The 27,961-nt window shown below is 39.2% G+C and overlaps 1 protein-coding gene across 1 annotated transcript; it reads left to right on the top strand.

Annotated features, from left to right (window-relative positions):
- Window positions 1-592: 592 nt before the first annotated feature.
- On the top strand, window positions 593-27,627 carry hoga1 (4-hydroxy-2-oxoglutarate aldolase 1). Its single transcript, XM_003454133.3, has 8 exons — window positions 593-699; window positions 921-1,197; window positions 3,729-3,857; window positions 5,212-5,339; window positions 6,334-6,468; window positions 16,036-16,132; window positions 21,111-21,244; window positions 27,237-27,627. Exons 2-8 carry the CDS (start codon window positions 984-986, stop codon window positions 27,384-27,386), a joined length of 987 nt encoding a protein of 328 aa, XP_003454181.1. The 5' UTR covers window positions 593-699; window positions 921-983; the 3' UTR covers window positions 27,387-27,627.
- The last annotated feature ends 334 nt before the right edge of the window (window positions 27,628-27,961 follow it).

Below are 27,961 nucleotides of genomic sequence, written 5' to 3'. Positions count from 1 at the left end.
AGGCAAGTTCTAATTAAAATAAACCAAATTTAACTGACAGATATTACAACGAAGAATATTTCCTCTGTACTTTGTTTTTATTTTAGCTAGTTTTCCTTTTAATTGTTTTCAGGAGTCGATTTTTATTTATTTAGATTTTTTATTGTAATTAACTAACATGTTTTTTTTCCTCATCCATTTTTAGTTTTGAATTTAGTTTTAGTGAACTATAATGACCTCAGTCGAGATGTGCTTATTTTTATGATTGCTTAATTATACGTTAAGCATTGATTTTGGAGAGAGGAGAAACTGGATTTGAGTATATTATACATTTTGTTCATTTGTGGTTATTAAACGATTGTCAGTTTTAACCAGTTAATGTTTGACACAAACATCTAAATCCCAGTTTCGGTAAAAGTATCAAATAAGCATCTTTCTGTAAGTATGTTTATGTTTTCCCTCTTATCCATCATACTAAAGGGATTAGACAGGCCACAACTGTCACAGCCTTCCACAAGAAATATTGAAGTTAAAATTTAAAAGACTAGTATTATTATTTTTTTTAATTTACTTTAATTTCTTTGTTTATTTATTTTCTTGGCCACAACATGATCGCTCGTAATTACCCTTTTGCGTTTATTTCAAAACTTGCTTGTGGTTGATGATCCCTTATTGATCCTGGGCTGAGCTGGGGATCTGTGAACTTCTGCAGGAGTCCATGTAAGTTGTGTTACCATTCTTTTAAAACTGATTCTAAAGTAGTTAAAGTTTCAGTCATGTGGACGTTGTTGTAAAATTATCACAAAACCGTTTTACGCAATTCAGTTGTCTCACTGTTGTGAGATAGATGTGTTCAGTGTTGAAATCGGGGATTTAGAAATTACTTATTTGTGGTCAATATTTGAAGAAGCGGGTTAGTGATTAACTGTTCTCGGTTGCAGCAGCTGCACAGAGTCCCAGCACACCGCCAGCGAGCACCTCAGTCACTCTGTGTCCGAATTACAATGCAGTGCGTCCGGGCTTGGGGAAGTCTGAACTCCCTGTGCAGGGTGGCTCACCACAGAGCATGGAAACGATCCCAGAGCCACACAGCAGCTGCCAGGCTGGACCTCAGCGGGATTTATCCGCCTATTGCCACCCCGTTCACCGCCAAGGAGGACGTAGACTATCAGAAACTAGAGGAAAACCTGCAGAAATACGCCAAGATCCCATTTAAAGGTCAGGCCCGAGGCACGCGAAAGTCAAGGTTATCAAAAACAGAGTTGTATGAATAACAAGGAGGTCATTGATGCGCATAAGGTCGATTTTACTTACACAGCTCTGAACATTATGAAGCTAGTTGAGTTTGGAGCCTAAAACACCAGCTGCATAGTGTTTGCACTGCAGCGTCTCGCAGCATGCGCCGCAGTCTGACATCCATGGATAATGTCTGTATTTGCTTAGGGACGAGACACACAGGACAAAGTTCAGCACCGAGGCAAAAACGTAAAGTAACGGCAGGGCCTGATTCGGATTTGTCGCCCCCTGGTGTTCGTTAACTGGTCCTGCTACTGAGTTTTATTTTCCATCCACAGCAGGAAATATTTGCACTTCTGCTTCCACAACATGTTACTGTTCTTAACTAAATGATCGTTCTACATGATTATTCTTCATTTACCAGAACATTTCTTTTATCAATAATTAAATAATAATTAATTATAATGAAATTGCCAAATAGCGCACATACACATGATATTGATATTATGTTTTGTATTCTTATACAAAGATGGTGAGTGAACTGTACTGAGGATCAGGAAAGCATACACATCAGTCAGCACATTTACTATTGTTGCTTGTGATATTACACTTTCTATTACCTACGGTACTGTCAATGAACCTGCTACTCCGTATGTTATATTTCAGTCTCACTGTTGTTCATAGAAGGCATTTTTCAAGGGATGCAAAGAAGGACTCAACGGCTCTACCAAGGTCTTATCTCCTACATTCACATTTGCTGTAGCTAGATGGCAGAATAGGTTATAATACCTGGAGCTCAGTCTGATGGAAGCATAGCTCCATCATGAAGCAGCTTCAAGACACCAGAGGGGGAATGCAAAAGCGGCTTATCCAAAACAACGTGCCTGGACTGTGCAGGCCGGCAAAACCCTCAGACTGAGCTGCAGCATCACGGAGGTGCTGGACTCAGACAGAAGCCGAGAGCTTCTCTATCCGCCTTACATGTCAGTTATTACTCGGGCAGTAAGAGAAGACGCTGCTCACTCCAATGTTGGCACAGAAGAAAGAGAGGATGTCAAATACAACCCCAATTCCAGAAAAAAGTTGGAATAGTTTGTAAAATGTGAATAATAGCTCAATGATTTTTATAAAATAAAATAAATAAACTCCTATTTTATTTACATACAACACAGAAAACAAAGTGTTTAAACTGAGAAAATGTACCATTTTAAGAAAAATATGAACTTATCTTGAATTTGATGGCAGCAACACATCTCAAAAAAGTGGGCACGTGGCCATGTTTACCTCTGCGTAGCATCCACTCTGCTTTTAACCACCGTCTGTAAATATCAGCCAGCTGAGGAGAGCAGCTGCTCAACTTTTGCAGGGGAATGTTGTCACATTCTTGGCTGATAGAAGATTCTGGCAGAACAACAGTCCTGGGTCTTCTTTGTCATATTTTTCATTTAATGACATGCCAAATGTTTTCAGTCGGTGGAACGTGTGGACTGAAGGCAGGGCTCTTCAGCACCCGGACTGCAAAGCCGTGCTGTGGTAATAGCTGCAGTATGCTGTTTAGCACTGTATTGCTGAAATATGCAAGGCCTTCTTCATGTTGATGGGAGCATGTGCTGCTCTAAAACCTGTCTTTCAGCAGGGATGGCGTCTTTTCAGAAGTGCAAGCTGTGAATTCTATAAGCACTGATGCACTCCCAAACCATCAGAGATTCGGGCTTTTGAACTGAGCACAGATAATAGGCCACATGGTCCCTCTCTTCTTTAGTGTGGAGGATGTGGCATCCATGTTTTCCAAAAAGAATTTAGATTAGTGTGACCACAGAATACTTGTTGTTTCCACCTTACCTCAGTCCTTTTTAAATGAGCTCTGACTCAGAGAGAATACGGCTGTGTTTCTGGATCATGCTCACATATGGCTTCTTCTTTGCATGATTGAGCTTTAACCTGTGTTTGTGGATGGAACAGCAAACTGTGCGCGTGTGATTTCTGGAAGTGTTCCTGGGCCCGTGCTGTGACTTCTATGACAGAATGTTTTTGATGCAGTGCCGCCTGAGGCCCCAGAGATCACGGGCATCTAGTATTTATTTTCAGCGTTGTCCCAGACATTTCTCAAGCTTCCTGAAGTGTTTTTATAATATTATGTTTGGAGATGATGAGGTATTGTCACGTTGGGGAACATAATCCTGAAACTGTTTTATAGACACAGTTCCGTGTGGATTAGTGAATTTAGAAGAAAACAGGGATTTTTCTGTTATTTAAAGGAATATTAACAAGTTTATCGTTTACTTATTTACTTTGTTGAAGTATGCCAGATTTCAAATGTCTTTGTTAATGAGAAGGGTGTAAATTCTGACAAAAACAGTTAAAAGTCTGACATTTTTAGGAGTTTTTAGGGCGGTGTGGGTCACCCAGAAATGGCTGATACGTTTTGAGATCGTATGAGCTTCTTTACAGAGCTAACCCCTCCCCCCCAAAAACACCTCAAATATAAAAAATCATGTGTTTTATTGTTACAGGCCTGGTGGTTCAGGGCTCCAATGGTGAGTACCCGTACCTGACGGTGGAGGAGCGGGTGGAGGTGGTGAGGATGGTCAAACAATCGCTGCCGGCGGGAAGGCTGCTGGTAGCCGGATCAGGCTGCGAATGTAAGTCTCTCAGGCACTTTGAGCTCAGGCTTTAACTTTACAGTGGAGGGTTCAGTGATAAAGAATATTAAGCAAAGACAATAATTAGCCGGCTTCATGTTGTGTTAAAATAATTCACAATTCAGTTAAAAGAAGTTTTATTTTTAGAAAACAATTACTGACACTGAACTGAAGCTCATTACAGAGAATCATCACACTGTGTGGTTATCTTCTCCAAACTTTGCTTATACGCTGAACAAAGCCCCTCAAACGCATCACGGCCGCTGAAATTGAAAATTGTAGCATTTATAATGGAAACCATTAAACATTTAGTTAAACTAGTTCAACTCTGACCTCTTCTAAGTGAACAGAGTTAATTATTTTTGCAGATAACGCTCTTTGTTAAAGGCACAAAATGATGAAAACATTTGGAAAAAAATTTTTGTTAATCAAGTGTAATTTCATTCAGATCTGAGCACGTTCGGGGAGAAAAAAACAGTACAAGTGAAATATTTTGCGAATAAATCAGAGTTTTGTACGACGAGTGCTAAAAGTTTAAACTGACTCATTATGTTTTCCATTCTGGATTTTAATGACTGCGATTCGAAGCTTATTATAGAGGCGGCAGTGTCACCGGTCTTGATGGACTGATAATTGGAGTCAAATGGAGTCTGTAACAGTTTGATAGGCTGTTCATTCTGCAACGTATAATAAACACTCAGAGAGACGAGAGTCTGCATTAACTTCTACTTCCATAGCCTTCCTACGTTCACCGCTTGTGTAAAAACTTCCTGGTTTCTTTTTTCCATCACTTACTTCACATATGATCAGCTACAACATTAGACAATGTAACATACCAACATAACAACATGGGGTTACTGTATGTGTGGCTCGTACAGTCTGCTCAGGAGTGGCTCCTGCGACCCACAGGACCCAAATCATACGCAGGATCCGGGTGCTTCAGGACATCCTGACAGACCTCATGTTCATACCTTCACTGGTTTGGTGCCAAGAGGGTGAACTAAAGCATATTTGGCAGGTGGTTTGTCAGCTGTGGCTGATCAGTGTTTACAGTATTTACACTCCGCAGGCACATTTACTACATGAACTGCCCCAATCCAGCTTCTATAAAATGCTGCAAACAAAGACAAAAACGGGTTATTCCAGTGCTCCCCAAGCTTTTTTGTGTCATGGACCAGTTTCATGCCAGACAATTATTCTGTGGACTGAGGGGGTGGGGGTTAATATAAGGCAAATCTAAATATTGCAGAGCACAGAGGAGGTTCATTGTTGTAATGATTCTGCTTGATTAAATGAGTCAAAAGTGAAAGTCTGTGTTGAAGTTGTTTCCTTTCCTTCTCCTTTTCCTGTTCAGCCACCAGAGCCACGATCCAGCTCACGCAGAAGATGGCAGCAGCCGGAGCTGATGCTGTGCTTGTGGTAACACCCTGCTTCTACAAGGGGAAGATGGACAGCCGGGCTCTGATCCATCACTTCACAAAGGTCAGCGCAAACACACAAAAACAGAGTGCCACGCAAATTTGAGGTTAGGCCTTGATTTGGTGTTTAAAAAAATAAAAATAAAAGGATGAACAATCAGTGCTTCCTAAAGCGAGGTGCTGCAGCACTCTCAGATGAGGGTAAAAGGTGCAACAGAAATGAATACAAAAACAAAAATTCCCTATATTTCCATGTGGTCATATTCCCGTCTGTCAAAACAACTATATAAATGTGTGTGCTTATCAATTCTGAAAATTTTGCAGATTTCCATTGAAGAGTTACTCTAAGAATTCTCTATGAGGAGCTGCTGTGCTTAAAAAATCTATTAGAATAATACTTCTCCACCTCTCATGTAAAGCATGTCTGTTTATTACAACAAAGCAGTACGGGCCTTTGGGTTTGAATATTGCATTATATATATATATTATCTACGCTTTGCTGAGCTCAACGTCAGTTAGAGTTACGAGTACAAAAAGTGTTTTTAGAAGATAATGAAAGAAGAAGATTAAATGAGCACCACGTGGGAGGAAGTTTTAGAGTGAGTGTTCTTTCATTTTGCTGCTAGTCCAACCGGAGTTCGATAACAAGGAATAAAGTGTCTTTGGCTCACCCTCAGACTTCTGATCGGACCTGTGCTGATTATCATAAAATAATTAGAACTAGCTGTTTTAATTTTCAGCTATCCATGCAAACATGGCAGAAGCTGTATCTACACTGCACTCCAGACAATGTTTAACTGATTATGTGTGCTGATGGTCTGCAGTTCTGACTGCAGTACCTGCTCACCGTTGCTTCCACGATTCGCTGTCATTATTTACTCATCGCAGCTTTAATAGTTAAATGTCAGCCAGCCAGGCCACCAGGAATTATCTTCTTATAGTCTGAGCCTGATCCGAGTTAGTAAATTCACTGTAAATGAAGAAAAGACCGGGAAAGTTTGGGAACCTTCAACAGGTGTTTTATTTGAGGTCTCACGTCTGTTTCTTCTCTCTTGCAGCTGGCGGACAGCAGCCCAGTGCCGGTGGTTCTCTACAGCGTGCCGGCAAACACGGGGCTGGAGCTGCCACTGGACGCTGTGGTGGAGCTTTCTCAGCACCCAAACATCCTAGGTGTTAAAGACAGTGGGGGAGATGTAAGAAACACTTAAACTTAAGCTTTTCTTCTTTTTCTCTCTCAATGTAATCTGTGAGTCATGAAGAAATCGATTAGCGCAATGCAAGTGAAACAGTATCTCTGCGTATGTCAAGCAGCCACTCCAACGCTGCTTGATCTAGCAGAGCCACAGATCTCCATGTAATTTGATTTGAATTCCTTTTACAAGATTATACTTGATAATAAACTGACGGAACCAGACAACATCTCATGAGATGAGATTCTGAAAAGTCGGGAAGAAAATTGATTTAGCCAGGCCACGTTTTACCTGGCCAGGAAAGTGAGTGAAACTGACGAGGAGAAAAGCTTCTTTCGAGAACAAGCGTCAAGATTTCAAGTCGAAAAGTTTAAAAGGATGTAAGCCACACCACCTAAACCCCAGTGAGCTCACCAGCACTTATCTGACGTGCATTTTATCTGGACAGAAAACTCAAACAATGCGGAAAAAAGTTTGCATTTTGTGCAACTGTGCAATCAGACAGAGCACTATGTTCCTGTTGTTTTTCAGTAATCTAACTGCTGCAAAGAAAAGAGAAAAGAGTGGAGACTCCTGAAGAACCTAAAACTAAAGCGTGTGTAGTTTTATCCTGCAGGGTTGATTGCAGGGTTACGCGTCTGGAAAAAAAAAAAGGACAGTTTGCTCTTGTCAAGCTCTTAATACCTTTTTGTCTGTGTGGGAAGTGTTTGCAAGAAGTTGCAAATGGATTTCTGATTTGGGAAATAACATGTTTGTCCACTCGCTGGGAGACTGGAGTGTGGGTGTAGTTCAAGTACAGAGCAGCCCTGCTCAGTTGTAGGCGTGATGAGGACAAACACAGAAAACAAGGGGTGATGGGTCAGATTCAGGGAAGCAGACAAGTTGGAGGAAGATTTTTTAGAACTTGAGAGACAAACACATTTGCTGGCATGAGCCAGCTCTTGTTATTTGGCACAGATTGTTTCAGCTCATTAAACCTCTGTATTTTGTGTTCAAAGAGAATTTGACCAGAGTTTACAGGGAGAGGACAGTTTCTCCCAACCCCCCCTAAAAAGGTGTGTCCACTTGACTGATGTGGAGGGTTTTGTTGTTATAATGGAAATTTGAGTCACTGCACAATCATCTCTAATGGGTCTAAAATTGCCCGTACTCTGTCATTACCTACCTTTAAACGTATGCTGGACAATATGTGGCTGAAACATTTTTACCCACCTTAAAGTTAAGTTGTATGCAATCTAACTTTATCATTGCATAAGACGCCTGCAAGTAAATTAAACATTTACGTCGTAGCTGCACTGAAAAAGGTCAAGTCAACATCCAAGATGAGATGCTGCTATAAATAAATTATTAAATAAAAAAAAAATATGTCTAAAAAGCCACAGTAAGTGTCATAAGTCAGTTTTCAGAAGTTACGCCTGACAAATTTGTTTGATATAAAGTGAAATACACAGAGGTCTCTTGGTTGTTCTTTGAAAATGAAAAATGACTGAAACTACAGAATTATTAAGCTGTATAAACTAACCAGTTAAAAGTGTGTATATCACAAATCTGTGAATGAAAATCAGGGTTGATTAGAGCCTGACTGATAAAGCATTTCTAACATCACTGCTGGACATTTGCCTATTTAAAATTTCATATTCTGATATAGCGTCCAGTACTTCTTTTTCTTTCAGACACATAAAAGTTAAACATTTGTTATGTTTAGTTATTTAATGCTTTGCTTGATTCTGCTAACCTCAGCTGACTGTTATGTTTATGTTTTCAAACACGTCTAGCCAGCAAGAATGTTGCAGAGTGCCCTCTGGTGGGCAAAATATGCAGTATTGGCATATCTGACAGTGTGTTTCTCATGTCTGTTCTTTAGTTTGTCAATTTAAATGCATGAGGCATTTAAAAGATTTATACTGATATTAGCTGATACTAGCTTGGCAAATGCCTATGAGCCATGCCAATGCATTCATACTGAGTTTATGGTATGTTACACATCAAAAATTTTAACCTGCAAACTAAATGGTAACTAAGGCAACCAGCTTAAAGGAGCCTCATTGCATTTTTTTTATAGAAAATCAAAATGATGCTATTTCTATTCATTGACACTCAGCCAAGAAAAGAAGAAGTATCCAAACCCCTAAACAGTTTACATCTTTTTATTACAGCTTTATTACCCTGCAGTCTTCTCTTCCCACATTGCTGTGTATCATTTGATGTAGTGACCACCTGCAGATTAGAAGATAACTGTGAAACCGTTGGCAAGAATGTTTATTGTGTCACTAGTGTGTGTGTGTGTGTGTGTGTGTGTGTGTGTGTGTGTGTGTGTGTGTGTGTGTGAGACACTGTCCTCATGGGTATAAACAAGATTAACAGGAATGCACTCATCATAGCAAAACACATACATCATGTAGCTGAGTGAAATATACAATATTTTGCTTTGAAATATAACAGAAATTGTTCAGTTAGATCCCTTTTATTTATATAGCACCACTCCACAAAAACAATCAACTCTACAAATGGCGCAAACTCGAGGAGAAAGTACACATAAGTTGATGGCATGCAGAAGTGGCACATTTACACATGGGGAGTAAATAGAATAGAATAGAATTCAACTTTATTGTCATTGCACATGCACAGGTACAGGGCAACGAAATGCAGTTTGCATCCATCCAGAAGTGCTTTAGTGATATAGATATATTACAATATATATTAGCAATAATATAGATATGCAAGTATATTACAGAAATGGGTCTATTATGGTATGTTATAATGTACACGGTATGAAGTATGTTGTGAATATTCTATAACTATAGGTATGTACAGGCTGTAGTGAGTACAAGCTATGTAAATAGAGGAGAGGGGAGGAGAGCTGCTCAGGGCATAATCCCAGCAGTCTGAGCCTATAGCAGAATAACTACAGAGTGGTTCAGGGTTAAAGTACCATACCAAGGCACTTTATTTATAAGGCACTTTTAAAACAATAACAGGGCTGACCAATGCGCTGTGCAATAACACCAAATATAAAAGACAAACGCAGGACAGAAGGTAAAAGATATAGAAAAACAAAAGAGTTGTTGAAGTTAAACAAGAAACGAGTACATAAAAGTAACATAGACATCCCACACTGGGTCGAAGGCCAGGGAGTAAAAGTGTATTTAAATGAGATTTCAAAAACAGTGAGTGAAGGAGCCTGCCTCACATGCAGTGGAAAATCATTCCACAATTTTGGAGCCGCAACTGCAAAAACCCCGTCACCTCTGAGTTTACGTTCCGTCTTTGGAATGAGCAAAGCATCTGGTCTGCTGACCTGAGAGAACGAGGAAGGACGTAAAGGTGCATCAGCTCAGATAGATCAAATGGGGCACAACCATTAAGAGACTTAAAGACAAATAAAAGGATTTTCAAATAAATTCCTAAACGAATTGGAATCTAGTGAAGGGACGCTAAAATTGGAGTGATGTGCTCTTGTTTGCTTGTGCCAGATAAAAATTGAGCGGTGTTGTCTTTTGCACTAGCTGATTACGATGAAAGGTGCATCATAGTAATCGAGACGAGAGGTTATAAACTGTATTAGTGTTTCAAGGTTGAGTTTGGCCAGAAGAGACTTGATCTTTGACAGTTGCCTCAGTTAGAAAAAGCAGGATTTTACCACTGCGTTCACATGAGGATCGAGCTTTGAATTACAGTAGTCCAGCCTATAAGTAATAAATGCATGAACTAGTTTTTCACTCTGAGACAGGATAGACAGAATTTCGTAGATATTGCGCAAATGGAAGAAAGCAGTCCTACATATTTATTATAACAATAGTGTATGCTAGTGTAAGTAGCAGAAACTCGAAACTATGTAAACTAAGTAAATGAAGCACAAGTATCCAAGATTTCTACATAAATGTACTGGCAGTAAGTGTTTCCTAACTCAAACAAACATTTAGAGTGAAGTATTCCTTCAAAGGTGTTCTTAGACTTGGCCTGGAGATGTCGTTAGTGAATAAAATCATTGTGCTGAAATCCTAACATTGACAGTATAAGGATGCACTGAGTAGAAACGCTCTTTAATTACTTTCTTTCAGTTCTAGTTTAGAAGCAGCTTAATTGCAGCAATTGCATTTTCAGGCAGATGTAGTGATGCTGATGACTGACAGCAGCCAGATCTGAGAAGGGTGGAACAAATATATACGATATATTTAAGGTAAAGCCTGAGGTTTGAGTACATCTAGTAGTTTAGTAGCTTGTTTGTTCAGTCACAGTGTACATTTCAATCTTGCTTAAGACACTTCAGTCTTTCCTGATTGCCAATCTGAAATCTGATTTAAGACAAAAAAAAGCACAAAGAAAAGTTTGAAAAGGCACTCGACTCTTTCGAAGAGTTTCTGTTATTCTTGTCACGTACTTAAGTTATTTACTGCTTCAACATATCCCCTCACTGGCATTATTAAGGTTTCATTTCATCTTACTTCATCTTCTTTAATCTGATTCCTCCTGCCTACACTGTGGGTGTTTTACTAAAAGTCTGTGTTTCTCCTGCACACGCAAAATGTGTGAATCTACTGAGCAGTATGACATCATTGCTATCTTGGCACGACAAACCTGTCTGCGCAGTCCAAACAATTATCTCCTCTAAGTGGAGTAATTAAAACAACAATATTATTATTTATCCCAGTAAGAGAGAGTTGGAGGCAATTAAAGTCACATCTTAAGAAGCCATGAACACTTAAATAAGACATAATGAGACGTAACAAATCTTTTCATCTGTAGTTATAAAACATTTAATGGATTGAAATGGAAGCTTGCAATGCTGTCACTGAAATTCAAACTATGTACTGTCAGAAAAGTAACAATTGGATGTGATGAGGGTTTAACGTTATTTTTTTTATATATTTAAGATAAAACCGTCAACAGCTTTAACTTTAAAGCTGATGATATGCACAAAGTTTCTACATTAAAATTCAATCAAAGTTGCTTGAGTCCTGACCGCGGATAAATCAATGGGGGTGTACTTTGGGATAGCAAGTAGCTACTTAGCTTGAGATGATTCTGATACCTTTAAAGAAAGAAAAAAAGAGTAAAAATGCAAATAAAAAAACAACAACTCTTGTTTGTTTGAATGCATATGACTGACGCAGATAAATGATAATTTCAACTTGACATGAATTATGCTTACGTCGTAATGATGAACACAGAAGACATAACTATCTTTACCACCTATAGGTATTATTAAAATTCAATCTTTCGATGCCTTACTCTTTCTGTACATATTATGTTCTTACAGTCCTTATTTTACAAAGATGGGGTTTGAAAGAAGTATCCATGAGTGTGTTCTCCGTTTACATTAGTATTTTCAGTATTTTCTATTCGTTCTACATCCTTCTTGTTGTACACGGGCACATCACTTGGTTTAACTTTTATACTCTTCTTTTTCTTCTTTTTCTTTTGGAAACAAAATTTAGACATCAGTATTTGTTGGTGGCTGTTTCTTCTTTATTTTGTTAGACCACAAATTATTTTCAGGTTTTGACAAGCAGCTGTCAATGATTAGCAACATGGCTCATGCTAGCAGTATTTTCTCTCACCCCAACTGGTTGCAGCAGATGGCCCCGCCCCTCCCTGAGCCTGGTTCTGCCAGAGGTTTCTTCCTGTTAAAAGGGAGTTTTTTTTCTTCCCATTTTCGCCAAAGTGCTTGCTCATAGGGGGCCATATGATTGTTGTTTCTCCCTGTATGTATTATTGTAGGGTCTACCTTACGCTATAAAGTGCCTTAAGGCAACTGTTGTTGTGATTTGGTGCTATATAAATAAAATAAAATTGAATTGAATTTCTAAAAAAGAAGGAACACACACACGTAAAGGAAGCACTTAAAACATGCGGTTATCCTAATTGGGCATTTATAAAGTCAGCAAAGAGCCACAGAAAAGAAGATCAGACACCAGCGAGGGAGGATAAGAAAGACAGACGCAACAACGTTGTCATCCCCTATGTAGCCGGTGTATCAGAGAAACTCAGGAGAGTTTTCTCCAAGCACGACATCCCAGTGTACTTCAGACCCAGCAACACACTCAGACAGAAACTGGTTCACCCGAAAGACAAAACTCCTAAACACAAACTTAACAACGTGGTGTATGCTGTACAGTGCAGTGAGGAGTGAACAGAAATCTACATTGAAGAGACCAAACAGCCACTTCACAAGCGCATGGCACAACATAGAAGAGCCACCTCCACAGGACAAGACTCAGCAGTCCATCTGCATCTTAAGGATAAAGGTCACTCTTTCAAGAATGCCAATGTTCACATATTGGACAGAGAGGACAGATGGTTTGAAAGAGGAGTGAAAGAGGCCATCTATGTCCACTGTGAGCGACCATCTTTGAACAGAGGCGGTGGTTTACGACACCAACTGTCTGCCATCTATAATCCAGTTTTGAGATCCCTTCCCAGACGCCTTAATGCCCACTCACATCCTGGGCCATCTGACCTCAGGAAATCACATGAGAGGGTGGGGCTAGGTTTCACAATGAGCTCACCCGAAACCCTGGCTGATTGTGACCCACACCCGTTTTCACACCTTGGCTCATGTGATTAGGTAGAGGATCATCAGGGGGTCTTTTGTCCCTCTTTGGGGGGATACTCCCACTGGGTTTAAATCTGGGACTCTCCACCATTTGACCTTAGAACTGAAGAAGCTTCTCGGATGAGAGGTGAAACGTCTTCAAGCAACCTAAAGAAGTCCAGACGCTTTTCTTTTCAAGCTCCTTAGACAATTGAATTTCTATTTTATAAAACAATGCAAAATTGAAAAAACCTCAGAGATGTATTCCTGTGGTTTGCTGTGGCTGTATGGTGATGCTAAGTTGGTTGACAAGCAGGTAGGTCTTACTGATGGAGTAGACATAAAGCTAGCTGTCTGTTTTGAAGGCGCTTTAAACCTAAAGCTCTCTTCACAGAGTATGTACTGGTACCAGATTAACCCTTGTTCTGTCCTAACTCCTATTACTCTGTCTTTCCTTTTTTTTCTCTTTCCTCTGATAAAGGTTAAATCAACAATGCTATGTAATGTAGTAGCCCAGTGTTTGCAATATACCCATATCAAAATAATTTGAAAACATTTTTATACATAAAGTACATAAGTACATCCTAGTACATGAATTTAGGAATTAATTGTTTTACATAACTGACCAAGAACACATTTGATTGTGTTTAAAAAATGTCTTCATATAAAGCTGATATACAGTATATGACCTCACATTTCATAGTCATTTCCATGTTGATAAAAAAACCAGAAAAAGTAAGGATGCTTCTACTTTTATAGCACCTGTAAATCCATTCAGTGAGAATCACAAGTATGAGATTAAGAGCCAAGTATTAATCGGCACAGGGCATGGGGTGAGCTGCATTATTCAAAGATCTGACATGCATGATCTTTACCTGTCTTTGTTGTTGAAAGCTGTTCTGGCATCATGTTCAGATCTTATGAGAGCTCAAAGGCCTTCACAATAAAAGGCTATGGAGATTTGTTAGTCTGAGGCAGGCTTAAAAGATTTCTTAATGATATGAAATAAAGCATAAAATTATCTACAATTGACATAATTTTCAAATGAAATCGGTAGCAAAGTCAGCCCAAGAGTAGAGTGTTTGATTCAACAAAAAACCCCTCCAGATTGTGTTACAGAGTCTGCAGGCAACGACTGGAAGAGATGTCAAAGTTCATATATCTGCAATCAGAAAGAGACTGCACAAGTTTGACCTGCATGTGAAGCATACCAGAAAAAGCCTTTGCTATCCAAAAAGAACATCGGAGAAAAGCTATGCTAGTTTGAGGCTTTTTCAAGCAATAGACTGTTAAAGATAGAGCTGTTTAATCGACAGGAACAGATTTTATGAGGATGAGAAGAAACTCATGCCAGCTTGTAGCCACTGATTTAAGCATATATTATGCATTCTGTCAAAGACTCTTACTAAAATGTGAAGTTATCTGTCTGAAAGTTGAAGCCGAACCAGAAGTCACTCTTTCAACCATGTAACGATCCTGAGCACAATAGAAAAACCACCAAGGAATGGCTCAAAGCAAGTAAATTGAGGGTTATGGAATGGCTGATTCGAAGCCCAGATTCAAAGCAGATTGAAACATTGTAGGATTTGATGAAAGCAGTGCGTGCATGAAAACTCTCAAACATTTTGCAAGTGAAAGTATTTGCCCTTTTGAACTGCTAAAAGAAGCCATTTATGCTGTCGGGATGACTAATAGCTTGTGAGCAGTTTTTTTCCTCAGAAGAACGTCTGAAAATCTCTACATGTTGATATTTCTATCAAATAAAATATAGAAAAAGCACATTTTCATTATGTTGTTCAAGTAGGTTGGTTAGAAAGTGTTTAGTAAGTGTTCAGTAGGCACAGTTTCAAAATAGGGTCCAACTTCTTCTCCAAATTTGTCCAAAAGCGAACAGTTTCCACAGGATGTCCTTACTTTGTTACATGACTATTTTGACTATATTAGAGAGACTTTTTTCTGTTATTTTAAATCAGATTCATGGATATGAACCCAAACAACATTGAGCTCTGCAGCACATTTACTAAGTTCCCCAGCAAAATGAGCTGAATAAACTGAATGAGCAGTTGTTAAGCGAGGGGAAACAAACAAAGTGACAGGCATGGAGATTTCTCACATTAATAAGGTAAGACCTGAACATTTAACAAAAGCTCCAGCAGACCAGCCACCTGTACAGCTCATACTGCAGAGGGTTAAATCTCCCCATGCCCTCATGTTAGATCATAGGCTAATGACAATAATAAGAAGGGTTAAAAGAAAAGAAAAGAAAATGACTGTGTTTTAGGGCAGACTGCAGCCTTGCAGCAATTTTGCTTTTCCATTGAGGACCTGCCTCTAAATAGCCAGACTGCCCGTGCCTTCGGGAGGCCAGCAGGGGCTCCTGCAGCCTGCCTGACTGACTGATCAATTGCAGTCCTGTTGTTTGAAATTAATAATATGGGGAAACTGATTGACAGTCTCTGGTTAAAAATAGAAGCTCCTTGGTAACACGGATGGAGGGTGTGGGTTTTCCCTGTGGAGCTTTCAGCTTCATGCACAGAGCAACCACAGAGTTGTCTAATGCTCCGTTTGAACACTTCAGGTTATTTGGATTCTGCACTTCATATCTGGATTGACAAAAGAGAATTAAAAGAGGCGAAACAAAATGGGGAGCTCATCAGTTATTCATGAGCTTCTCCCATCCTCCACCTCCTTCTGCTTCCCATCTTTTGAAGTTGATTCCTCTTTTTTTATTCTCACTTGGGACTTGTCTGTTTCCCTCTCTCTCCTTCTCCTCCCCCTTCTGTTTTGGATCTTCAGCGATCCCCTCCTCTAAAAACCTCGACCATGTGTAGAGACTATACTTCTCTCAATTCGAGCGATTTGTTTACCCCTGTGAGATGTTGGGTTTGTTGTCTCTTGTGACAGCCTCCCCTGGGATTAAGAAACTATAACAGATATTAGTCCTGATGCAAAAGAGGAGTGATAACAATGAAACCACTCTGATTTCTACTTCCTCATTTCCTTCTGTTTATTTTTTTTTTTTACTTGTTCTGCAGATCACACGGATCGGCCTGATTGTCCATAAAACCAAGGCGCGGGATTTCCAGGTCTTAGCGGGCTCGGCTGGGTTTTTAATGGCAGCCTATTGTGTGGGTAAGAAATCTAATACAAGGACTGCTGTTTCTCACAGGGATCCACTGCCACCATTTACCTGTTAAAATAAAAATATAGGGAAAAAAGTAGATTTTAAGTTCCTTTTTCCACAAGAACAAGTGTAAAAACACTAATAATAATTATCATTTATAAATATTTGTTTCTGATAAAAGATCATCCCTGGTTTCTGGCAGGATTTGACTACTTACTCTATATGTGTTTTTTTCTTTTTAGGACTGTTGCTATATCAGATTATTGGTATGTCGGTAAAAGTATCCATTTCTGAGATTTTGTTACAGCATATGAAATAATATTGTGTTACATAGGATGGTAGCATGTGTTAAGAAAGTGGTAGGAAAGATTTTTAGAAAATGAATTAAAAATGATTGAAGAGATGTTCGAAAAAGAACATTTCTCATCGTTTTATGTGTTTTTAACACATTTCATGGGGTTTTTTTGAACCAGAATTATCTTCTCTACGACATCTTGACTCTTCTGTGGATGAAATTTGCCCATTGTGTTTTTCAGACAAGAAAGTAATTTATATTTGTGAGAGACAAACCTGTCTCAATCAGAGTTTTTTAAGTTTGTATAGGCGTACCCTCAAAAACACCGATAGATAGAAACTTTATTAATCCCACAAGGGAAATTGTGCAGCAATTAGACCACACGCTAATACAACAGGAGACACATACAAAACAGTTAACCTATCCTTTTTAATAAGAATGAGCAAACACAAACAGACACTGAAAATACACAGAAGCTACAACAATACAAAATGACTTGTGCATATTTTAGCTAGTACTTCAGTATTTAGCTGTAGCTCTTTTTCATTTTGTCTCCTGCATCCATCTTCCCTTTGACCATGCATTACTCTGGGGACTTGTCTAACATATTGTGCAGAGAGGCAGGTAGGTGCTGGATGCCTTGCAGAGTGAGCAGGAGGGAGGGCTATCAGCAGCATCCTGTACAAGTGTCTTTGAGGTGCGCACTCACCCACTACGGATGAGAGCATGAAGTCTACTGCATCATCAGAATCATGACTGATGTGTGGATTCTCAGAGGTCCTTCCACTCATTCCTGCTTTTTAGAAATATGCTGCTCAAATTCGAGACAGAGCATAAGGAGCTCTCCCTGGCCGGTCTGCTGCTTAATATCCTGGAATTACAGTGCCGACGCCACACGTGCTAAACATGCTCATACAATAAATTCCTAAATCACACAGTAATGGCTTAAAATGGGATGTCCTTATTTAACACGTGTTATTGTTTTCTGATTGATTTATTCTACTTTCCAGCTAGTACAATTGCACTTTTCTGCCCTCCCTCAGCGTAGAGCTGCACGGCCACACAGAATTTGAATAGTTTGTGTTGATTACAGCCAACACAGGAAGACGTTTAAAACTGTTGTAAAGGACCGTAAATAACTGGTCAATAATGATTACGGCAAATCACAAAAATAAGATGAGATGCCATATGTGGAGCAACTTCCAGCTGCTGATGAGCAGGTCTGAGGCACACAAGCTCCTAACTACCACAGACCGGGAAAGAGGACGGACAAACACAAATACACAACCGTTCAAGCCCACAGAGAAAAGGAGGCTATCACACAAAGGAAAGAGAGAGAGGAACAAGAGGCGAAGCTAGGTCTCTTAGAGCATCTGGATGCAACACATCTGACAGGGGAGAAAGGCTGCATGATTCATTATATATGTAACAGTTAACCCAGCTGCAAATTACAGATAGTTAATATAATCAGTAATATTGTATTGGTAACATTTTGGCTTAAGGCAGATGGTAGCAATCAACTCAAACACTGAATTCATACAAGCAACTTTTCTCACAAAACAACTGTGAGAAAAGTTGCTTGTCAGTGTTGCTTTTCTAATAGACTCACCAAATGATGGATGTAACAGCTGCTTTGTGTGTAGTGCGAACACAGTAAAATGCCAACCATTTTATTGTGTGTCCAGATTCTAAGTGTTCCAAATCTACTTTCACGAACATTTGACAATGGGCACCAGAGGCATTGGCTACCTTCTGCTTAACAGCCCACAGTATGTTTTACAGCTGTGAAAATTACAGTTGTTTCACTAATAACACAAAATGACAAATTGCCCCTAGAAAACAGTAAAAGGCACAGGCTTGTGTATTTGACTCGTAAGCTGCGTTTCACCATGAACCAACCAATCAGGACTTGAGTAACTGTGCCATTGTTAGCAAGAGTAGCAACAAATCAGCTGGAATCTGATTGGATCATCAGAGGCAGAAGGTCTCTGGCTCATCCCCGTTATCGGATTTTAAAAGCTGAAATAATTGAAATTGAAAATATCCTATTGTTACACTCTCCAGTAGGGAACACAGTGTTTCTATGTGAAGCCACACTGAGATCAGTTTTTATTTTATGCTTCAGCTTTCACTTTAAACTTTATATCTGACTTTCATGACTCTCACCTTCCCCTCTGTGTAAGGCTGCTGGAAGCCAGTTTCTGAAAAATAAACCTGGACGGCACAGCAAACACAGGAAACTCAAGGAACCATACAATCATGTCTATATTTCTCACATATTGTTGAGCCTAAATCCATATTTCTTCAGGATCAAAGAGCCTGGAAGCACAGAGGGGTTATCTGCATCCAACATTCAAGACACCAGCCCTGTGGCATCTTCTTATTTATATCTTAGATGTGTGCAAAAAACAAACAAACAACGTTACTAGTTACTCTCTGCCTCATCAGTGTTTTGACACAACTATTTAAAAAAAATCCGTTTGGTGTTTCCTCACCCAGTGGAGAGGCGCGTAAGCTTCACTAAAATGTAAAGCAGCAGCAATATCAAGTAAAGTACTTTCTACCTTTTTCATATGCTGGCCACGTACGGTGTACTGTAAGCTCGGATTAGATAACACACCTGGGAATAAGCATCAGTATGATGCTCAAGATGCTCAAGAACCTAATGAGTCATGTTCTCCCACTACCAGCCCCGTCAAACACACACACACACACACACACACACACACACACACACACACACACACACACACACACACACTCCCTCTCTCCGACGGTTCTCTGATCTTTGGTCCTTGACATGTTGTCATATATACAGAATTTGTCGTGTGAGTAAACGTGTGCGTGAAAGTGATACAGCTAATGCAGAGGAAGGCAACACAGAACGAGTTATATGAGAAAGTTTCCGCACAATTTTTGTTTTTTTGTCCAAATGAATTCTGTCAGCAACCCTAACAAAGATGCATGTCAGTCGGTTTTAAACTTTAAAGAGACAAGACTACTCGCATCTAAATCCTCCATTCACGGGTTTGCAAACATATATGCTCTGCTGGTAGTTTCTCATTCTGCTGACATTCAGTTATAGAGTGAAACCATTACATTGTTCAACTGAGTTTGAATCCTCATTAAAAATATTACCTTAGCACAGGTAATAACAAAAAGGATCCAGCTCCAGTTATGCAGATTTAACCTTCTTTTTTAGCTTCAGCGAACACTTTTCCCACCATCTAGCGTTGATTGTTGAATCCTCTCTAGCTTGATAGAGCGCTGCGCTAAAGAATGGAGAGCACTGAGGTGGAAGAGCTTTTTAGATTTACAGATCAAAAATCATTAGAGGATAATTTGCATGAATAAGAAAAACACTGTACTTACAATTTAATACAGTATATTATGTATTTAAACATTAATTGAAATGGTGACTGTATTATAGTAAATTTCAATTAGTGTGAAATGCACATTTCATTGTGGATCGTTTTCATTGTGACTTAGTCTACATCAGTTTAGCCTTTAGTCCTTCTGTGGTGAAGCTTCCCCTCGCAGGCCTGCTTGTCTGTCTGTCAGCAGCCAACAGCGATACTAGACACACAGTTGTTGCCTGGGTTATCTATGTGAAAAGAAAAACAACTAATGAAAACAGAAAAGTCAGACAACCATCTCTAAAGTGATCATTGCCTTGTACTGACATACAGTTGGAATGCAAAATCAGGACAGCTATACAATCAGGACAGTGATATATTAAAGTTGATATACTGAATGTTGAGTTCGTTCATTTCCGTTTCTTTGAACACTAAATTCTACCCACAGATGCTATATTTAATATTTAAAACACAGAAAGAGACACGCAGTGATGTGGTGATGGAGAACACTGGCTCACAACTGATTGGGTGCTAAATATTTATTAGAGCTTTACCTTCACAGTCAGAGCCCAGATTGTCCGCAAGCCATCAACCGTCAGCAACACAGTGACGAGCGAACTGCTTTATATGCGGACTAAACGCTGCACCGAGTGACTCCACACATAAAACTTGTCAAACCACTGCCTTCAACGTAGTTTAACAACAAGCTGTCAGCACACCATCTCAGACCTACATCAGGTTAGTTTGCAGAAATCTGAAGTGCCCATTGTTGACAACCTTTAAGGATTAGGAAGACACCATTATGGCCTTAGTGTTTTCTGAGGTCTGAACTAGTGCCCCCCAAAAAGGAAAGTTGCTTCTAGACTATTAATGAAAAAATGGTTGCAGTGAAAGTATCAAGTGAAGAGAAAATAGGGAAATATCTAAAAAATATCAATTTCATGTTGGAGATTATTTTTTCTCCCTTCTAATAATCCTGTCACACTTCAGACTTTACTCTGTAACTACTGCAAAAAAAAAGCTCTGATATGATAAAACTAGTGGAAGTTTGCAGATCTGCTTTTCTTTGATTTTTGTCATAATTGTAAACAGGAAGTTGTATCTGGCAAAAACCATTCTGGTTTCTTCCCTCTTTACAGATGAGGATTTTACAAACTAGGAATATTTAAACTCAAAGGGTTAAAAAGATATCTCCTTGCATAACAGTTCCTAAAAAAAGAGATGAATGGAAAAGGGAAGAAAAAAACATATATATATATATATATGTATATATATATATATATGCCTTTTCCAGTGATTCTTGAACTCTCATCGGTCTTTGATTTGTGTCTCTAGGTGCTGTCGGTGGAGTGTGTGCGCTGGCTAATGTGCTGGGCCAGGAGCTATGTGAGTTGGAGCGTCTGTGTGTGTCCGGGCGTTGGGAGGAAGCCAGAGTCCTGCAGCAGCGCCTTATCGAGCCCAATGCCGCTGTGAGTACCATCTGCTGCTCACTGCACGCTTTTATCCACCGCAGACATGAACTCCCACAAATGGTGCCAGACTGGAGGTTTAGTCACATTTCTTAGAGGTAAAACTGTTCTGCCTGAAATACTCTTACTGATTGCACTCTGGGCCAAGAAGACAACCCTGATTTTTTTTTCTCTGCTGTATTTATAGATAATCTGATGTTAAACTCAACACAAATGTTGCTTCCTCTAAGAACTATTCATGCAAAGTCCAGTGCACTCAGAAACAAGCCAGCTTCCTTGTTTGATTGATGATTCTTTTGTTTTGTTTTGTTTTATTTATTTATTTATTTATTTATTTATTTAGGACAGTGCATGTTAATGAACATAAATGTAAAAAAAAATTACATGAATGTAAACATGCCAGATTATAGCCAAAGGCTAATTTCTATCTGTTATCCTTAAACATAAAAAAATAAACATAATAATTCATAAAAATTCATCATTCATTCATAATAAAAACTCCATCACCAAAACTTACACAAATAAAACATTAAAACTATACAACTCATACATGATCACACACTTGATTTGTCCATAACCAGTTTTTAACCTTTGCCTTAAACAAATTGAATGTCGAGCATTTTCTAATGGGTTGAGGAAGACTGTTCCACAGATGGCCACCCTTGACAGAGAGGACGTTCTGCCCAAATGCTGTCCGTCTGTGGGGTATAAACAAGTCTCCTCGGGTTGTAGCTCGAGTGGTCCTGTCTGAGCTTTCTTTATGCCTAATGAACTGCTTTAGTGGTGGTGGAGCAAGGGAGTGTAAAACTTTATATATTAAACAGACTCTTTTAAGTTTCACTAAGTTATTGAAGTTCAGTAATTTATGTTTTTTTAACACATAACAATGGTGGTGGGAAGTCGGTTTTTTGTCAAGTAGTTTTAAACTTCTTTTATAAATGTTTTCAATAGTTTTAAGTGTTGTTGGACAAGCAAGTGACCAGGACGTCAAACAATAGTCCATATGCGAGATGATCATTGAGTAAAAATAAGTTTTTGCAACATTCATATTTAAATTATTACGTATATGATTAAAATTTCGATTATTAAATTTAAGTACCTGGGACACTTTATTTATGTGACTCTTGAAGGATAATGTTGGGTCTAGAATGACCCCAAGATATTTAAATTCTGGAGCTAATTCAAGCTCTACTCCATCCAGGAATATGTTTGACTGCTTCAAGTTTAAGGGGTGTTTTGAAAAATACATACAGACAGTTTTTGAGGTGTTCAACATTAGGCATGAGTCCTCCAGCCAGCTGTGCATTAATGCTAAAGCAGCTGTAAGATCTTTTGCCACCTGCTGGACACTATTTGCTTGCGTATATATAACTGCATCATCCGCATACATTTGAGCAAATATATTTGGACAGACTTCAGGTAAGTTATTGATAAAAAGAGAGAACAATAAGGGCCCAAGAACAGATCCTTGAGGAACCCCTGTATCACAGTCTAAATATGGAGATTTAACCCCATCCAACACCACACACTGTTTCCTGTGTGAGAGATATGAGGCAAACCACTGAAGAGCCTGACTGGAGATATTAAACTGAGTCAATCTGGACAACAATATCTGATGGTTTACAGAGTCGAAAGCCTTCTTCAGATCTAAAAATACAGCTCCAACACAGGGACTCTTGTCCAGCAAGCTCTTCAAGTTCTCCACTAACATACACAGGGCAGTATCTGTGGAGTGATGTGCCCGAAAGCCAAACTACAATGGATGTAATGAGGGTTGGGTGTTTTCTAGGTGAGCAGTGAGGAGTTTAACCACTCACTTCTCAGCTATTTTAGATACGACCGGGAGTATGCTTATGGGGCGATAATTAGCCATGTCAGTCTTCACACCTGCTTTGAAAATTGGTGTAACTGCAGCAATTTTCCAATCTGTTGGAACAATGGAGTGTTTGAAAGACATATTCAAAACATGAGTGGTTGGATGTACAAGCAAATCCATATGTTCCTTTAGGAAATTTGTGTTAATACCATATACATCAAGTGCTTTTGATTGTTTTAAACCTGTAACTAGTTTAGCAACTTCAGTGTCTGAAATATGAGTGATGGTGAACAAATTTTGACCAACATCATTCACATTATCAGAGCATACGACTGAGTCAAAGCTCTGACTGATCTCCTTAACACAGGGGTCTGCAACCTTTTACAACCAAAGAGCCACTTGGACCCGGTTTCCACGCAAAAGAAAACACTGGGAGCCGCAAATACTTTTTGACATCTAAAATGAAGATAACACTGTATATATTGTTTTTTATCTTCATGCTTTGTGTGAACAACTAAGGTGTGCTGCTTATGAAATCCATGAAGTGCAACAGAGAAAATTAAATTATATTTATGTAATCAACACATTTTGAACTCTTAAATATAACAAAAGGAAAGACACCCAGCTGAACTAAAATGATCCATGTAGCAAACAAAAACTGTTGTCAGCCGCCACCCTTATATCGCCTTTGGGCTGTTGGAGCCTTGACCTGACTCTTAAAAAATAATTGGAAAAAAGCACTATGCTGCTGAAAAATAGATATTTGCAAAATTCTGCCTAAATATGTATTTTACCTGGTTAATGCGTGCGGCGGGGCGTGGTTTGCAGCGCCGCTGCAGGGGAGGCGGACGCACCTGAGCAACACCCGCAATCACGCCTCGCTGCCTTTACGTCTGCGCTATCTGTGCTGTTGGTGGTGTATGTCGGGCTGTGAGCTGAAAAGCTACAGCCGGCTGTATGCGTACAGCAACCGTGTGTGAAAAGTGGTCAATAAAGAGATGCTCAAAAGCATGTTCATGGAAACATCGTCGGGTCTGCCGTGATTTGTTTACAATGGGACTTCTGCTCCTGAACCTCTGCGCACAGAGTCCGCAAATCGGGGCTATACGAAGTCAGTTTACGCAGGACTGTAAGCTGTCATCTGTCAGGCGTGAACGGTGTTTGTCTTTAACATAGTTCACGGTGGAGAACAGCTGCTGACATAATGTGGATCCGAAGATCCATAATTGGCCTACCTGGGGTTGAAAGTCTCGATAAATGCACGGCGTTTCGGTGGGTATACCGGCTTCCGCGAGTGTGACTCTTATTTTGAGCGATGAAAAAATAATAGAATATAATTTTATTTTTATATTTCAATGTCACAATAACCTTTAGAACTACGAGTTAAAAAGAACTAACATAAATAAAATACACTTCAGCTAAATACTTCTAATTTATTTGCCCAAACCACGCGGAGCTGCACTATAAGGACTAAAGAGCCGCATGCCGACCCCTGCCTTAACAGATGAAATAAAGAAAGTGTTTAAGTTACTGGCAATAGATAGAGAGGCTCTCTAACAATAGAGTTATTTACATAAAGTTCAATTGTATTTTTACTTTTGTTTGAATGACGGCCAAGTAATTTATTTAAGTGTTGCCAGATAATTTTACCATTACCTTTGGCTCTTTCAATTATATTTATAAAAAAATTTGCTTTGGCCTGTCTCAAACTTCTTGTTACTTTGTTCCGCGTTGAAGTAAATCTCTGTCTATCCAGAGTTAGACCTGTTTTCAGGAACTGTTTTAGTAATTGATCTCTTGTTTTCATTAAATTCTTGCACTCTTTGTTTAACCAGGGCAAATTAGATGTTGTCTTTATTTTTTGTTGACCTCTAATGGATTATGTTGATATAACATCCTTGACAATGTCAGTGAAGTGACTGCTGCAGAATTGTGGATCATCACTACACAATAAAGGCTCCCAGTTAACTGATGCTAATGCTTCTGCTACATTTTGTCGCTGACTTCTTGGTATATATTCATAAAAGGATCTCCTATTAGATGAACTTTGAAAGTGATTCTTAACCCGTGATTTTATAAGTTTTCTAGAAAATAATATAAAATTGTGGTCTGAAATACCAGTGATAAAATTATAAGATTTAATAATTCGCTCGGGCTTATTACTGAAAACCAGATCTATTTTAGTTTTAGAGTGTCTCGTTATTCTTGTGGGTTGTTCAATGTGTTGAGTAAAGTTCAAAGTCTCCATTATGTCCTTGAGTGTTTTTCTGTCCTTTTCACAGTCCCAGTTGACATTAAAATCTCCCATTACAATTATTTCATTAGACTTATTATTTATAGTATGATATTTAAGTAATATCTGTAGTTGTTCATAAAAAAATATTCTTTGCGGAAGGAGGGCGATATAAACAGATCAATGTAAATGACATTTCTGGGGAAAGAGTGATTTTAACAGAAATATGTTCTATTTCGACATCTATTGGTGAACTAAGCAAAGAGCAATCCAGGTGTTTTTTTACATACACAAGTATTCCTCCTCCTCTTGTTCCAATTCTATCCCTTCTGAATACTGTGTACTCTGGAAAGACAACCGCAGACTCAGGAGAAGAACTTGTGAGCTTTGTTTTGTTTTTTTATAAACAACAGACACTGACGGCATAAGCTGCTTAAAGTAAACCTTAGCCTTACCTTTGGTTCGTCTTACGCCTGTTAGCACACGGGGCAGCTTATGATCGCCAACAAATTCGGTCATTCACAGCCAGGTGATGCCAACAATGTTCAGATCTTCAGTGAACATCCACCTCAAGTGATCTTTTGGTTGGCCTTTCTTCTGTCTACCTGTTCATGGAGTCCAGGTCAATTTGCAAATTGTTCAGGAGATATGTGAAGGATGTGTCCTCCTAATTGAAATCACTAACTAATGGTGTCAGTGTTGGGAAATGTTTTCTGTTGCTCTCCATGTTTCTCATGCATACAGGACAGTGGGCACAGCTACTGAATTGAAAAAGACATATTTTTGTAGCTGAGTTTAGAGAGGTGGATGCACAGATCGGTTGCAGTCATTATAGTATAGTTAAGGCTTTGTCCACCTAGCTGATGACAGTCCAGTCAACCATACTGTCAGCAGTGAATAGATTCCAGGGTACTAGAACTTGTTCACTTCTTCTACCTGCCTTTGGTTGATATGAATGAGAATCTGTATATGCACTACCCAGTCTGAAGTCCTCTGATCTGGTTGAGGTCTACAACATGTCTAGCTTCTCTACAAAGCAATCCAACAGTTGACTCACCTCCTTATAACAAAATCAGTAGTGAAGAGGAATAGAAAAGGTGAGAAACACAACCCTGAGGTATTTCAGTTTCAGTCCTATGGAAATGTGTTGTGGCATTTTCCGTGCAGATGCAGCAGCAAGAGCAAGGGTAGAGAGAGCCGTGTGCTCTTGTAATTCAAGGTTTTGTTTGATGATCATTCACAGGGTAAAGATCTGTTTAGCGCATTAACTGCTTCTGCGAAAGCCAGCTTGTACCTCTCATAATCGCTGTTGTAACTGTTCACTGGACGTGATGGAGTAGAACAATGCTGAGGATTTTTCCAGGGACACTAACGGTACAGCTAACTTAACTAGCTGGCTAACCTTAGCTTGCTACTGTTCTTGCCAGAAAAATGATATCTGAACAGAAATGCTGGCTGGCTTACATAAGCCATGAAAGTAACAAGAATAAGTGATGTAATGCCACAAAACACAGGGAATTATTAACGATCGTGTTCTGTAATAACCTGCTAGCCATGACTCCAGGCAGGTACACTTAGCTTTAACTTGGCTTTGCACCATGTATATGTATATATGTATGTATCTTTGTAGCGTCAGGTTAAATGTCAGTTTTGCACTGTATGTCGCGCCGATTTGTTCTGAATTGAAGGCAGGTGCTGTTGAGCATATCTCAGGCTCTGTAAGTGTGCATTAAGGTGAATGTGGTGGTAAATATCACTGCTCTACAGTCTAAATTATACAAATCCATCTTCACTACAGTATGAAGTGGCATGTGGTACAGGTGGATTTCAGCTGTCAAATATAAATCACAAATAGGGAAAATGTCTAAGTTTGAAGCTTTGCAAAGCACAACATCATCCATATGGGATATATATGGAGACTGATTAAAGCTCTGTGTTGCTAGGTGACTAGGAAGCTGGGAGTTCCCGCCCTGAAGCAGGCGATGGAGTGGTTTGGTTTCCACGGTGGCTCCTGTCGATCACCTCTTCAGCCGCTCACAGAGGCCGAGAGTCAGCAACTGAGGCGGGACTTCTCCTCCAATGGGTGGCTGTAAAGTGACCTAGGCGGAGCGAGAGTGCATGTGTGAGTGAGGTCACTATGTGTGGCCCTATTAGCTGTGGGTGTAATTATATCATGAAGGGAAAACACAGCTGCCCATGAAAATAAATAAATAAATATTCAGTTCAGTCCACTGTTGATATTTATTGAGCCAAATCTAAAAACCTGTAAAAAAAAAACAAAAAACCCAAAACATAAAATAAATGTGTAAATAAATGAATCCAACTTCAAACTTCTATTTGCGTTTTTGTTCTTTTTCTTTGATCTGGACTGACTGAAATTTTCTTGGCCAATTCCAATTTTTCTCCAAGTGCTCTGCGACCAGGACTGATTAACTTAAAACGAGCTGCTGTACACCCATGTCTCGCTGACATATTTTAACTTTCCACGTAATAGCAGGTGCAGAATATATTGTATAACAAAACAATTTTTTAATTATGTCCACTATTTTGGGCCATTGCTAATACTGAGGCTGTTAGCTTCTGGCTGATACTGAGCTTTGTTAGCTTCTGTAAAATGTTCAACTGGCTGAGGTTGATTTAAGTGTCTGCTTAGGTTTGTTGTAACAAA

Source organism: Oreochromis niloticus, linkage group LG6, assembly GCF_001858045.2.
Source record: "Oreochromis niloticus isolate F11D_XX linkage group LG6, O_niloticus_UMD_NMBU, whole genome shotgun sequence".
NCBI classification, from domain to species: domain Eukaryota; kingdom Metazoa; phylum Chordata; class Actinopteri; order Cichliformes; family Cichlidae; genus Oreochromis; species Oreochromis niloticus.
The sequence above is the reverse complement of the archived record's forward strand: the minus strand, read 5'-3'. Positions and strand labels throughout refer to the sequence as shown.